Source organism: Camarhynchus parvulus, chromosome 5, assembly GCF_901933205.1.
Source record: "Camarhynchus parvulus chromosome 5, STF_HiC, whole genome shotgun sequence".
Lineage (NCBI taxonomy): Eukaryota > Metazoa > Chordata > Aves > Passeriformes > Thraupidae > Camarhynchus > Camarhynchus parvulus.
Window position 1 is genome coordinate 4,371,676 of NC_044575.1, and position 15,588 is coordinate 4,387,263.

Below are 15,588 nucleotides of genomic sequence, written 5' to 3' on the forward strand. Positions count from 1 at the left end.
ATCAGGTGGGGTAAGGACTGATGCTGATCCTGAGTTATTGTGAAAAACTGCCAATCACTTGTTTTTAAATTTTTAAAAGTTTAACAGTAATAAAATGGTTATAAAAATAGTAATAGAATTAATAATAATTTGGGCAATTTGGATTAGGACAATATGAGACAATAAAGACAAAGAGTTATGGACGGTCCGGGTACCTCTTTCTGGGCATCACGAGCCCGAAAAAGGACCCACATTAACAGAGGATTAACCCTTAAAAGCAACAGCCTGTTGCATATTCATACACCTCAAACATGATGCATAAATTCCATTCAAACACAGGATTCTGTCTGGTCAGTGTCAGCTTCTTCTTCTGAATCCTGACAGCGCCTTCGTGGTGGGAAGAAGTTCATTTCTTCTGATAATGGAGCAATAAATTCTTTTTCTCTGAAAGATTCAGTTGTCCTGTGGCTGCTATCTCAGTGAGAGTTCTTTCTTTAAAAAAATTATCCTACATAGCATAGTTTCTATTTTAACATTATGTTATAACCTAAAACTACATTTACCACAATACTTAAGAGAATTAACACAGCATAACTTCCTAACACAACACATATAATACTCATTTGAATATTTGTGAAAAGCCAATCATAAAATACATGCATTTTTCACATTATTGTACCTAATTCCACTTGGCATTTAGGGTTGGTGTGCACTGAAATGTCTGAATGGTTTGTGTGAGCGAGGTAAAGCCTGGCCCAACATCAGAGAGCAGCACTGGCTTTCATTTGGTTTTATGGGGAAGTGAAAACACCCCTAAATTTGAGACTTCTTTTGCAGGTGCTGATGGTGAGTGCTGTGAGTAGCTCCAGTGTGGGTAAAATGTCTCTGTGTGGCTCAGGGTGTAGGAGCTTGCTGCAGCTGGGCAGGGTGCTGTGGGTGCTGAGCCCCTGTGGCAGGGCAGCCCTGGGTGCTGCTGCCTCTTGGAGCTCTTTTTGGCTTGGCAGGGCTGTGAGGGCTGAATGGGCTCTCAGGGGACCAGGCAGGGCTGTGCTGGGGCTGAATGGGCTCTCGGGACATCCAGGGCATCCAGGACAAGGCAAGGTGGCATCCCTGGCGCTGGGGGAGATGGTGCCAGGGAGGGGGGATGGCAGTACCTAAATGGTTATTGTTGTACCTAAATGGTTATTGGTGTCTGTTCTGGCCAGCTGGACCTTTGGTTTGTGCTGGGCACTTCTTCCTTGGACCCACAGCTTAAGAATTAAAATCAAGCTACACATATGCTCTCTCTGACGTAGGTGTGTCTTGTGCTTTTGTTCTGCTGAAGGTGGAAAGTTGCCTTTACGTGATGCTCTGAGATGATTTCTGTCTCTTGGACTTGCAAATATGCTTGCTTTCTTTCCTTGATTAATTTTAGAAACACCCTGGTATGTTTTAAAAACCCCTCCAGACAGTCACTATTTCAAATTAAGAAAATATAATCACATAGAAGGGCATATGAAAGTCGTATCTGTGTTTGTTTATTTATTTTGCTGAGATTGCATTATCATTCAAGCATGAAGCAATGTTTCACTGAAGATTGCTGTATAAACCTATATTGTTCTATATTATGTAGGAAATATGACATTTCATTACAAGCAGACAGTTATTTTTATAGAGAGCATAAAAAGTATTTTACCTTTCAGGCACCTGTGGTGAGGGGGTGTATATATTCTCAATTTTTTTTCTATCTTTTTTTTTTTTATTTTGAAGTGTGAAAATCTATCTGAAAACAGAAGGCTCTTATTCTAAATGGGTTGTACTCCCAGCTCATTTGTATGGGGTTTTCTGCAGAAATCAAGCAGAGCACAAACCCAGTGTTCCTGGGGATGCTGTGTGTGAGGGCAGATGGCTGTGCCATGTCACAGGAGCTGGGCCATGCAGTGCTGGCCTCAAAACCTCCCCTTCCCAGCCCTGGGGTTCCAGCTGCAAGCCCAGGCTGTGCTCAGCTCCACATATATACATATATATATATATATATATATATATATATATATATATATATGTATGTGTATATATGTATATATATGTGTGTGTGTGTATACATATATATATGTATATATATATAAAAAAATTATATAGGTATAAAATATATATGTATATTATATATATAAATATATATATATATAATATATATACCCCCACACTATACTTAGATGTGTGTTAATTTTCTAAAAGCCTGGTTGTGTTACTCCCTTTGCACCAATTACACTGGCACAGTGTTGCAAGCACTTTGTAAATGCTATTTGTTACCCAGTGGTTTCGACCCAACGCTCTGGAATTTCAGAACTGTGCATCTCACTGATTTTAATCAGCAGATAATGAATATCAGTGTTTCATGTGGTTTTGGTATACTCTTACCTATGAAGAGGTGGTAGAGAAGAGCAAAATATTTCAAAGCGTATTTCTAACTGAAATAGTCAGTGCACTGATGAACCATGGATGATTCTGAGCAAGGAGCCCTATATTTTTGTATAAAGTTTGATGGATGGGTGGTGGGATGTGGGCCTTCCTATAATGAGAAACTGTTGTACTTTGCAAGGCTTGACTGAAGTTTAAACATATATGTTCCACTGACAGCACTGCCTGTGAAAGGCAGATTCTTTCATGTGAAAGAATTTTTGAAAGCTTTGTTAAATCATATTTTATTTCTGGTAACTGTAACACCTTTAAGAAAAAAAAAGAGTAAGATATGAAGGTTTTTAACATTCAGAAAATGATAATAATCTTAATCTGTCAGGTCTTGGACATTTTACCTCTGAGTCTTACTTGTGCCTTGGAACACGCTCCCAGTGTGTTGTCTGTTTCTGTAGATAGCAAACTGGATATTGGTGAATTTATGGGTCTGTGGGAGACATAGTTTTGTATCTCTTGTATCAGCTTTTTAAAAAGAAACTGCATGATATTTATGACCAGTAATAACACCTGCTAGGTGAAGATAATGATGCAGATAGAAAAAGCTAATAGATAAAGACAAAATCTGGTCTTCTGTGCTGGGTTGTTTTTTCTTCTATTCCACTATAGGATGGCAGTGGAGATGGTTTCTGCTCCTGGAAGCTTTATCCTCTGCTCTGGTAAAAGTGGCACTGGACAAACAAATAGTTTGTTGCTGTAAAGTGGGCACTATATATTTATTTATCAGGGGAATTCGAGCCCCTGGCAAAGATTTTTAAATGATGCCTGGTGATTTTGGATGTCTAACTGGTACTTTTCACCAGTGAGCCTTTCAGAGTTCAAGTCTGGGTCTGCAAGCTCCTTTGGAGGGCTTTAGGCTGCACAGGACAAATGGAGACACCCAATTACCAAACATGCTTGAGTAGTTTTTCCTTGGAGTTTGGTTTCAGTCCATGGCATTCCCTCAGTAGTGGTGTGTTTGAGGCTTTAGGTTGTTTTCCAAGCCAGTCTCTCTCCTCTCTGTCTGCTAAGCCTCATTTAATGACACAATGGGGCCTTTTTAAAGTGTTGGGGATTTTTTTTTTTCCCCTTCTACAGTGAAATTCTGAATTGTAATTTTCATCACTCCTTTGTGTGTTACATCATGCATGCTGGGCTGGATTCTCAGCATTCACTGGAGTTTCTCTGGTTTTCTACCAGCTGAGACTTTGTGCCAGCATTTTTGGCTTCACAATAAAACCTTTGGAAAGCAAGCACACTGGGTTTCTAGTTGGTTATGACATCCAGGAACTGCAAGTGGCTCAGGTCTTGCAAAAATGTGAAAAAAGCCCTGCATGAGAGACATGGCAGTGGGCGGGAAGGTGAAATGCCATGATTTCTTTGCTTTGTCATTAATTGTCTTTTGTAATGATGATGTGTAGTGAATAAAAGGATGAGTTAAAAATGAATGTGGTGGGGGATGATGCATTTGAATCTTAGAAGATCAGCTGTGAGAAGGTGTGATGCTGCTTGGCCATGGTCAGGACTAGTGAGGCTGGAATGTTTCTGCATCTGCCTGGTCAGGCTGTAGTTTAATAAATATTGTATGAACTGTCATACTTTGCTTGTTTAAAGTGAGAAATCCCTGAAACAGCCGTGGATTGCAAGCGTGTCTTGTATTTATTTCTCAGGCAGGAGCACAGCCATATAGCATTATTAGCAATAATACATCTCTGCCTTACACTGTGCAAGGACAGATTTCCTGTGATGTACGAGGGAGAGGTGGTAACAGAGTCACTGGTGAAAACTGAAATTGGAGCTTGCTGAATTGTGTTGGGAGAGGCAGTGCCTGAGATCTCTGAATTTAGGGGCCTGTTTATCTGAGTGCAGCACACCTTATTTACAGCAACTTAATCTGCTCGCAACAGACACAAATGGCTCAGCATCCCGTCAAAAAATCCATCAGAAAATCAGTAGCTGACCACTTGTGAACTTGTCAAATTGACAAGTGGACATGCTGACAGAGATGGCATTTGGGTTTTTCCATTGAAAAAATGCAGTGGTGCACCATGGCGGATGACTCTCAAAATGAAACATATTGGTGTGAAAATGAAAAATGTTATCTGAATCTTTCTGACTTAGCATTTTTACTAGACTGTTATTTCCCTTTTTTTTTTTTTTTCCTTTTAAAAATAAAATTCTTAGATACAGAAAGAGAAATCCACGCAGCACCCCACGTGAGTGAGAAGTTAATCCAGCTCTTCCAGAATAGAAGTGAGTTCACCTTTCTGGCCACTCTGCAACAAAAGGCATCGACTTCTGGAGTTATATTGTCCATCCGAGAGTTGGAGCACAGGTGAGAGCAATTTGTTTCTCTCTCTTGCAGCAGCAGCAACATAAAAGATTCTGAATGCTCAGTGGTCTGTTCAGACAATGTGTTGAAATGGTAGATGTAAAATCTAACGTGCAAGTTAGAGCCTTTCTAAACAGTTTGCAATTTGCTACTTTTTTCTAGTTCTTTTTTTTGTTGTTGTTATGGGAGGAATTCATTATTTATGTATCCCAATCTGTAAAATAACTTAAACAGAAAGATCAAAGCCAATGTAGTGTAGATGCAATGCACTTTAGAAGTTACAGACCTTGTAATGCAATTTTCCTGACTAGTTTATTATATGTGCTTTAGGAGTTTGCTTTTTCATAAAAGTTAAACTTGCACTTTTCTTGCTTCACTATGTTTTATTACATTATAAAAGAATACATTTTCTTTGAGAGGCAGTAACTAAGCTATTAAACAATTAAGTTACTTGTGCTTCCATGCAATACTGTGTATCTTTTCTTCCCAACATAAATACATTATATTCCTATTTCATGTATGTCTCTTATAGTCTGCTATTTGTAACTGTGTGAATGCTTTTTTGGTAATTTCTTAGGTCTTGAAGGACTTTTATGTCTGGTCTGACACATAAAAGACTGTTGCTGGTCTTCTCTGTTGTAATTTAAGTAATGGGCCATTCTTTGGTTGCTCCCATTTCAAATCTAGTACCAGTTATTCTGCAGCACTTCTGTTAAAAAAAGTCCCACTGATATTTGTCTTAATCAGGTACTTGATACTCAATTGTTACCCCAGTTGGCCTTTTGTGGAGAAAGTGTAAGAAGGAGAAGGCAGTGACTTCATCATGACCAAATTGTCAGTGGTGGCTTTTGCTAGTGCAACAGCAGAGATGTCCAGACAAGGCTCCCCAGTTGAGAGGAGGACTTCGTTGTACTTTTCTGTCACCACTACTTTCTTATTGCTCTTTCTTTCACTTTATTCCTTTTTACAATTTTGAGGCCACTGTCTCAGTCTAGAAGAATATTGTTTTACTTTAGAGAGGGATCCCTCCCTCCATCTCTTCCTGTTCTCCTTCTCTTACTCTCTCATTCGTTTTGCATTACTTTTCAATTTCTCCAAGCTTTTTCAGGCCATTTGAAGTCATGGTTAACAGGATCAGTTTGCCATGTTAAGAGTTTGTTTATTATTTATTTGAGAAAGAGGACATTGAGGACAGCCATGGAACAGAAAAATGCTATCACATGCCTGCACTTAGCAAAAATCCAAGGTCAAACTAGACAGGCAGCGGTGATTATACAATGCAAGGCACATGGATTTTTAGATATGGCATCTACTGAATGCAGCTCCTTGAGTCCTCTATCTTGACAGGCAGAGGCTCGTAGGGAGATGTGCTCTGCAGGAGTAATCTTGGTTGAACAAAATACACTGCTGTTGTCCTCTCTGGCACTGAGGTTATCTATAATATTTAAAATTATGACATCTGCTTAAAAATACATAGAGTTGAAGGATTGCCTGCTAGTCTCAGTTGAACCTTTGTAGCTCTGTGTAGTAACAGGAAGTTTCAGTCTCTGTAATTCCATGCAGGAGTCAGAACAGGCACGTCTGGTGCTGCTCCTGACTGCTGTTACTTCAGGTGGATTTACTGTGGCTATCCTTTTTTGGACTCACTGTTTATCCCTTAAAGCCATTGTTTGTTTGTCAGGTTGCTGCTCAGACCTTGGTAAGGATCCTGCTTTCAGACCCCAGATCTGTGATGACAGAAATCAATGAAGTGGACGACAATGGAGAAAGTATTTTTTCACACGGATGAGAAACAGAGAACAAAGATTTGGGGCACTACTGAAGAGCACCATGCTTACATTAGATTGATAATTTTTGATGTTTCTCTAACAGCTCCACTCACTCTGTAGCTTTGCATGGGAACGGAAGTGGGTGCAGACACATGTCACAGGGCAAGCCTTTCATTAATTGTTGCTCCTGCTAAGCTTCTGATAATATCATGGTTCTGTTCTTGATGACATCAATTTTTTTTTGATCAATCTTTTTCAATTTTCCCCATGTCCATGAAAACAGACACTGCAAAGAGGACAATAAAGAGTATCTTTATTTCATCAGGAGCAAGATGTGTGGGAACAAGTATAAGGGTGCAATGCTTCCCTAACCAGTATAGTTTTTGACTATGGAAAACCCAAGAACTCTTCTCAATTTCTTTTCTTTGTGCAAAATAGGAGATATTGTAGTTAAAGGCTTGCTTTTTTAAACTTACCAACATACCAAAAGTGGCCAAATTAAAAGTTCAAGCCTTCAGCAGCAAGTGACAAAAAGAAGCTCTGTTAGCTGTGGAGTTCATATCTCTATGGGAAATGACTTTTTTTGTTGTACACAGAATTAATAGATGAGAAATAAGTGTTATTCCTAGCAATGAAAAGGTGTGTGTATTTATTCTGTTTTTTGATGTAGTGGAGATGATTGTCCTAAAGTAGTAAGGCATAGAGTGCCTGGTTTAAATTTCATTTCTCTACTAAGTTTTAGCAGGCTTTTATTTTCCAGTAGAATGGAGCTCTTAAACTGAAGATAATAAAATAAGATTAATACATCTTTTCTTGAAGTCAGTAATTTAGATATACTATTTTGTTATTCTAAATGGATATTTTGTAGCAATTAGAGAGTTGCTGTTAATTTCTGTCATCATTTGATGGACAGGACAATGATAACAATGCATCTTCGTTAACATTTTGTTGAATCAGTTTAATGATGATAAAGACTTTGTTTTCATGCTTCAAATGTATTACAGTAGATCTTGGAAAATCGAAATCTTAATTAATGCAGAGAAATTCTAATTGGAGAGTCTGATAGTTTGTGCAGTCTGTGTGTATAGTTATGTGGAATAAAGTGGTAAATCTGAGGATTATGTTTTCTTTCCTAAATTAGAGGTAATAAAAAAAATATAGAATGGACAGACAGGTTACTTGGGGGTGCAGAAGGTGGAAACTGTTTTGATCAGCAAATTCTGCTAGCCAGTTCTTCCCAGATGAGCTTTGTGAGCTATTTTGCTCACAACCTTTGACTCTTTAGACCACCAGAATGCTTAGAAAAGGCCATCAAGATATTTAAAATGCCACCCACAATGAATTCCTCATTTCAACAGTGATTTAATAGAGTTTCAGCTGAAGCTGTGTCTGCCTGCTCCTTAGCTGCTCTGGCCTTGCATGGTCCAGAGCCCAAGAGCATAAATTAGATGGAGTCAGCATTGCCTTTCAGCTGTTTAATCTCTGAGTTTGAGATATGTTGATGGTTCTTCTCCACCATTGACCAAGATCAGCATCTGGAGAAATACGTCAAGGATGTTCAGGGTCCCATATGTCATTCTTTCTGAAGAGTGTTTCATAATGGGAGATCTCACCATGACAGAACACAGGACTGAGTCATAAGATGATTGTTTCGAAGATTTTGTTACAGGAAGGATTAAAAACTTTTTTTTCCTAAATTTTTCTTTTCTTTTTTTTTTTTTTTTTTAATATGCTTGTAACCTGTGTCTAGGACCTGAACTTTAGAAACTTGATACCATGCCGAATATCTGGAAACCTGTAAGCTGATGTACTGCTATAGTGAAATGGATTTACTGAGTCCAAAATCTGCCCTTTCACTATGTAGCAGCAAGCTGTGTTGATATAAATATTCAGGAGGAGTCTGCAAATGTGTCAGGCTCTTAGTGAGACTTCCATTCCTTGCGGGTCAGTTTTGGGTGGGGAGGTGAAATAGGCATGAGACTCCCGTTGGATACTTTCCCCAGATGACACCATGGATGCCTCTTGAGGCTGTTGAGCAGCAGGTAGAAAGCTGTATGTTCACAAATAACAGCTGGAAGGCTACCAGGCCATTATATGTTTAATTAAAAACACAAAGGAGTAATAAGATAGTTAAATTATTCACTGAAACCTCGCTGATGAAGAGAAGCCTCTGCAAATGACTTCTGACCCTAGTAGTAAACCTGAAAAATTGGATTTACTCCCTGCTATGTTTTAGATTATTCTCTGCAAGATGGGTATATGCGTATTGGATTCCAAGATGCCCAGGATTCAGAAAGGGAAGGAAAAGCTCTGCAGATGTATCCATTAACCTTTTTCTTTTAGGGTAAAGGGCACATCTTTATGAATATTTATATGTGGAGTTGCTAAACTGGAAAGCTGTAAAGAGAACAGCTGAAGACTGAGCCTTACTTCCAACCCTCTGAATGAGTTGGTGTGAAATATGTGAGGCATTTACATGTTTTCCTTCTCAGAAGGTCTTCAGAGATGCAAATGCAAATAGAATTGGGCTCACCTGCTTCTTTTCTTGGGGTTCAAGTACCTGAAAGGGTAAAGTGAAGAAGAACTGTTATATAAATCTTCCACTGATTTAAGCATTGTGAGAGAGGAGTTACTACTGGAGGAGTTACCTTCCATCCTGTGGCTTCCTGCTGAGAGCAGGTGTTTTATGTACACTAGGCTGACAATTGTTGTCTCTCTGAAGCATTAACATGCTGCTCATAGCCAGCTGTTGAAACACATCCATTGGACCATGCTGGCAATTGGAGGAGAACGGCTGACAGTTTGAAACTCTTAAAACCGGAATTTGGACAGTGCAGAAATGTTATGGTCAGCCAGGAGCAGGATGTGTGGGTCCCCCAGGAGCCTCCTCCAACATGCTGAGTTACTCTGTTTGATTGTTTTATGACCCTCTGATACAGGCAAAGAACCAGAATGTCTCAAACTTACACTAAATGCAACTTTCTGAAAACTGTCTGCTGAGTTTGGGCTGCTGGTTTGGAATGTTAACTCCCTGGTTAATAAGATATTTAGATGTCTGCAACATGTCATTAATGTTCCTTTGCGTGGTTGGCGGTGGTCTGGTGACATGCCTGGTTTTTTGGGTTTTATTTGCAGTTTTTATTTGCAGTTTTTTTGCAGTTTTTAAACGATGCCTGAGTGCTCTCTTTGCTCCAGGCACTGTCTCCAGAAAGGGAGGGGGTGGCAGTGCCTGCCCTGATGGTTGCTGGCTGTGGAAAGCTGCCAGAGCTCGTGGCAGTGGGGCAGGGAAGGTGAAGGCCCCCTGGGACTGAGGGCATCATGGACTGGACCTTGAGAGAGGGCAAAGGAAAAGATTTTCTTTTTTTTTTCCCCCCAGAGAATCCAGGAGAAATGTGTTTGTTGTCTGTTACCCAGCGTGCAACAAGTCAATAATTACACACTTGAGAGAGACATCAATTATTTATTTCAGATCTGCACGAGCCTGGGCACTCAGTGGTTGCACACAAACCAAGGGCACCAACAGGACTTCCCACACTGTTATTTGTGCTCAGAAGTCCAGATTTGGTAACTTTCCAAGTACGGCCCTGGTACTGGTTAGTAGTTACTACTGGTTAGTAGTTTCCATGCAAGTTTTGTAATCTCAGCTAACTTCTGGGCATGCCTGAGGGAAGGGTCTTCACCTGGGCAGGTGGCTTTTTGACCTCTGGGTGTGATTTTTTAATGTTATAGTGGAGATAGCTCAGCTAAGGGATGCATGGAGCTTGAGTTTTTTGCCAAGTTGGCAATGTATAAATAGGCATACAAGGACATACTGATTTATTACATCCTTATAGTTTATTAGTTCTAGCCTGCTCTTCACTAAGGGACGGTAATTGTTCCACTGATTGTGTCCTTTCTTGCTAATTAGAAAAGTCTTAAAAAGCCAGCTTAAAGTGTCTAAAGAATACTGACCAGTCCAGACCTAAGATGATTTTGACAAATTCCATGTTTTGCAATGTGTGGCATTTGTCATAATGTAAGAAATCACTGAAGAGCTGCTGAATTTCAGAGATGAGAGGGAAGAACCTTTCTTCTAAAGACACCCCAATTAGGGTAATTTGTTTTCAAATACTTTTCAACTGAGTAGTTTTACTCAGGTGACAGACCTCATTAGTTAAAAAAAATTTCTCTTGGTTTTTTTATGAGATACATTTAAGGAGTCATAACTTTTGCTTACCCCAGCCAGACTCTTTTCTGTCCTGCTGGCTGGGCTAGCTCTGAAGCCTGCTGACATGCTGCTCTATTTTTCGGTGCAGTGTGGAACTTCCTACTTGGTTTATTAGGACTAGGAGAGAAACCAGGCTTTTCTTTTCAGACAGTAGGCAGGTTGCAGCCATAGTGAAGGTAGATTTTTAGACATATGAAATGAAAACAAAAATGCTGAAGGTCAATCCTCACAACACGTGCCATGGAAATGTGTAGCTGCTTTGTACCAGCTCTGACTCCAGCTGTCTTTTACCTGGCAGGCAGATGTTGGGGTTACTTTTTTACTTTTTTTTCTTTATACGATCAAAGAGGAAAGTAAATTTATATTAGGATGACCTCTGCCTAGTTGCAGGTACACAAACACATCATAAATGCTTTATGCCTTGCAGCTTGCATGCCCAGCTGCCATGTATAAGATGGGTAGAACAAAAGACAAAATGTTAATAAATATTCTGTACTAATAGAAGGTGTCAGTGTGGGAGTTTTTATTGTTAAATGTTTCAAGCTAAGCTGGTAGAACACAATTACTCTTGTCCTGAGAGTGGTCTGAATAGAAAAATAATTTAATTGACTGGGTTTAGTTCCTTTTGCTTGAAATGAAAGGATAGAAATGTTTGGACGAACCTTATTTAGGTAGCCAGTAGCATGGTGATGTTGCACTTTCAGGATTTTACTTGAGAGATTTGAAATTGTTTAGTATTAAATTTTGGCTATATTGGTTTTTCCTGCATAGAAGGGATACTTTTGGAATGGAGTAGGTGATGCAATATATGGGATTTGGCTTTGGTGTTTCCCTTCGTAGAAAGTTAATCTGATTTTTAGCAACCAATTTCTTTGTCACAGGTAATGCTTCTATTCATGACACCTTTTGTGGTGCCTGGTGCCAGCCTGACTTTGGTGATATCAGTGTGCAATCTCTGCCCGAGCAGTGACTCTTTAAGGCTTCATTTGCCATGTATGGTTTTGCTATGCAGCCTCTGGGTCTGTCTTTATTCAAACCAGCTGTAAAAAGTAGAATGGTTTGTAGGTATGGATGTTAGGGTGATTTATTAAAAATATGGATATTGATCTAGTACCGATACCCAGCTGTGATGGACAAAGACTCTCTAAGAGTTTAAAGTTAGAAAGTGTGTGTTTATAGCGGGATAGCTCCCAAATACACACCACAATTTACAGGTGATTACAGAGTCCTTTTAGCTATACAAGTATTGAATACCCAAAATACAAATACATATTCATGACTTTGGTACATCCCATTCCCTGCTTCGTATGGTAATTAGTTCAAAAGCCATTAAGCATGCATAGTTTGTTCCTTGAAATGGGTCGGTGGTCCCTTTCATGGGGAAGGGTCCCAAAATGAGGAAGTAAATGAAGTCTTCCTTGTTCTGACCTTTCCAACTTTTCAATGCAAATATGACAAATGAACCCATTGGTAGAACTCCCATTCCCATCTTCAGTTGGTTTCAGAACAGAGAAGGCCTCAATTGTCTTCAGTTCCTACAAGCTATTGATCAGTTTCTATATTCTTCATGATAAACCCAGCTAACCAAACATGATGTTGACAAGCAGTCAATTATTAGTTAACCACTAACTCTTAACTTCATCAAGGCCTACCCATTTATTTTGATTAACTCCCATAAAGCTTATCTCTAATTAAAACCTCAGCTCCTATAAAATCCCTAAATTCTGTAAAGTTTATGTCTCAAGGGAAGCTTCCCTGTCTCACCATCCAGGGCCACTGTGGCAGTGGTGGCACAGGAGACTCTCACTGCACCAGATGTGTTCCTCAAGAGGAGTAGATCTGTGTGCTTGAGCCTGTTAAGAGCATTTCTTCAAAATCCAGTGTTTCACAATGCTGAATGCTTCAGAGCTTGGGATCGTGCCCTGTCACTTTATAGTAACCAGGGTACAGGAACAGCGCCCGTGGAAGCGACTGAAATATTTGAAATATTTGCTTTGGCAGGTGTAACTTGTTCTGGCTTTGCATCCACACAGAGTTGTGGTGACAGCTGAAAAGTGAGTGTTTCCTTTCCTTTGAGGAGAATGGATCTTTTCTTTCAGAGGCACTGCTTTTTCTCACCATGGCTTCATCACCAGCAGGTGTGACGGTGTTCACAGGGGTCTTATGTTGAGGGAAGAGACAGAGATCAGGCTCCATATTTCAGAAGGCTTGATTTATTATTTTATGATATTTATTACATTAAAACTATACTAAAAGAATAGAAGAAAAGGTTTCATCTCAGAAGGCTAGCTAAGCTAAGAATAGAAAGAATGATAACGAAGGCAGCTATCCTAGACTCTCTGAGCCAGCTGAGTGTGATTGGCCATTTATTAGAAACAACCACATGAGACCAATCACAGATGCACCTGTTGCATTCCACAGCAGCAGAAAATCATTGTTTACATTTTGTTCCTGAGGCCTCTCAGCTTCTCAGGAGGAAAAAATCCTAAAGAAAGGATTTTCATAAAAAGATGTCTGTGACAAACAGGGGCAGTGCCTTGGGCAGATGCCTGCCAGCTTCTCTGCAGCACAGAGCCCAGTGCCTGCTCCTGGCCTGGTTTGCTTTGCACTCAGGGCTGCTAAAACAAAAATCTCAGTTATTTGATGTCTCTGTCCAGGCTGAGCCACTTGGCACACCCACCACAGTGTGTCCCACTGTGCACACAGGCTCACTTGGTGGTAAGGAGCCAATGGCCAAAGGAGAAATGGCCTGTGATTCATCACAGAATCCCTGTAGATGGAAAATCCTGAGATCTCTGTGATAATGGATGCAGATTTTTTGCCTGCCTCTAAATACATCAAGAAGTGTTTCTACAAAGATGTTAAAGCACAGTCTTGCCTGAAGCCATTTTTATCATGAAATAGCACAATGCTATTGTGAAATGAAAAAGTTATGTGCACAAACAAGTCCAAATATACTGATTTTCTTCAGAGGCTTGCTGAATTTACAATTTATAGCTGATGACATCAAAATGACTGATCTCTGGACTTTTCCTGAATTTGGATTGTTATTGAAAAAAATTAAAAACTGTGCCTTGGCCAGAGACACAGATATTTTCCAGAAGTTTCTGTGCAGTAACAGTCTGATTTTATGGCAGTGATTTTTTCCCCCAGCATTCGGGAGGCTCCACATTGTAGTGTGGCTGCAGCACGTGCGAGGTGGATGGGGCTTCCATCCTTGAACCCCTGTGGCTTTGTGACCTTCTCCCATACAATGGTGAGCAGATGCACAGTGTTTTGACTAGATGGCAACCCCAAGTTTGTACATATTTGCAGGGCTGCCATCTGTGCCTGCTGCTTTGCCCTGGGACATCTGTTCAGTAGCTGTAAGAGCATCTGCTCTAAGCGCTGGTGCTGCTCCTTGAAAGAGGCTGTGGGGCTTCATTTGGCACTTGATCAAGGATGATGGAAGTTGTAAAGTCAGAGTGATAACTCTGCTTTATTTATGTTTGAATGTGATAAGGAGGAAGGTTGCCAGAATTGAATGCAAAAAGTGGTTCTGCATTAGTTCCTGGAGCTCTTACAGGAGCATTTAATCTGCTTACCCAATTGTGCTGCTGTCTTCATTGTGGGATATTTTAGTGCTTGGTGATAGGTATTGGGTTGGTGAAGATCAGGAAATAAAGTGCTGTGTACCCTGAGGGTGTTCTGGAGCACACCAATTCCACAGTTCTTGTTGGGGCCCTGTCTTGGGATCCACAGTCTGTGGGCTGTCCTTCCTTTGGCCACTTGCATAATCTGACAGCAGTAAAATCTCTGAATGAAACGTGCTGGTGTTTGCCACAGGATAAGATCTCTTCTGTGGGTTGAGATGGTGAATAAGTGAATATGTTTCTTTAATGCAGATGGTGGATTAAGCCAATTCACCTTATAGAAATACTTTGCCTTTTCTGCTTCATGTGTTGTACATGTTCTTATTTTATGTTGATAGTGACTTTTCCATATTTTTTGGTCATTACATCCACAGCAGGTGTTTCCTGCTGAAAGTATACCTTTCTCTCCTGATCTGGAAGTGAAGTGAGCAGTCAAAATGTATGGTTTAGTCACTGTGGTGGTGACTAAAAGAAAGGGGGAAGAAAAAAAATGTCATTAAACATACCTGTGTCAAGCTTTATCCTGTCCAAACAATATTTTTGTGTGAGGTATGTAGGGGTTGCAAAAACTGTCAGAAAGAATTGTAAAGTATCTTGAATCAATTGTGGAATAATACTGTCCTTCGCAGAAAGCACGTTGCATGACCTTAAAATATGCCAACTTTTTTTGATGTGCATAAAATCAGTCTGAATTTAGTAATGTTTTTCTCTTATACATTGGGGTTTGAATGAGAGATTGCAGATAGACCTATAAAAAGCATTTGAATTCTATAATTGTATGAAAGAAGCCAGCAGTAATTTACATGCTCAGCAAACAGGGAAATTCTACTAGTGGGAGAATTTCAGCCAAGGTCAAATTGTATTGCTGTTCCATAAAAATCAAGCTTTCTTAATACATGTGTTCTGAGAACTTCATCTGTCAAAATACATGTTAACTTCTGATCACGCCTTATTTAAAATATACGAAAGTATAAATTGTTGCTGAGAAATAACAAATAAAACAAGAAACCATCACTCAGTACTAAGAAGTTGACAAGGAGATTAGTGCCTCCCACCTTTCTTCCCTGAAAAAGGTCTGGGGGAGGGTGGCAGGGCCCTCCCTGTAGGGCAGGCTGACACAGGCTGCGTGCAGGTGTGATGCACAATCAGAGGTTGTCACAATACTCGGGGATCTTTCTTGGGCTTTTGGAGTGGATTTCGTGGCAGCATTGGAAGTTCACACTGAATCATGATACATGT

The 15,588-nt window shown here is 40.0% G+C and overlaps 1 protein-coding gene across 1 annotated transcript in view; it reads left to right on the top strand.

The window, feature by feature from the left end:
• The window catches only part of NELL1 (neural EGFL like 1), a 303,342-nt gene that overhangs the window by 21,466 nt on the left and 266,288 nt on the right, over window positions 1-15,588 (top strand). Inside the window, 1 exon segment of the mRNA XM_030948530.1 lies at window positions 4,594-4,744. Coding sequence (XP_030804390.1) covers window positions 4,594-4,744 — 151 coding nt within the window.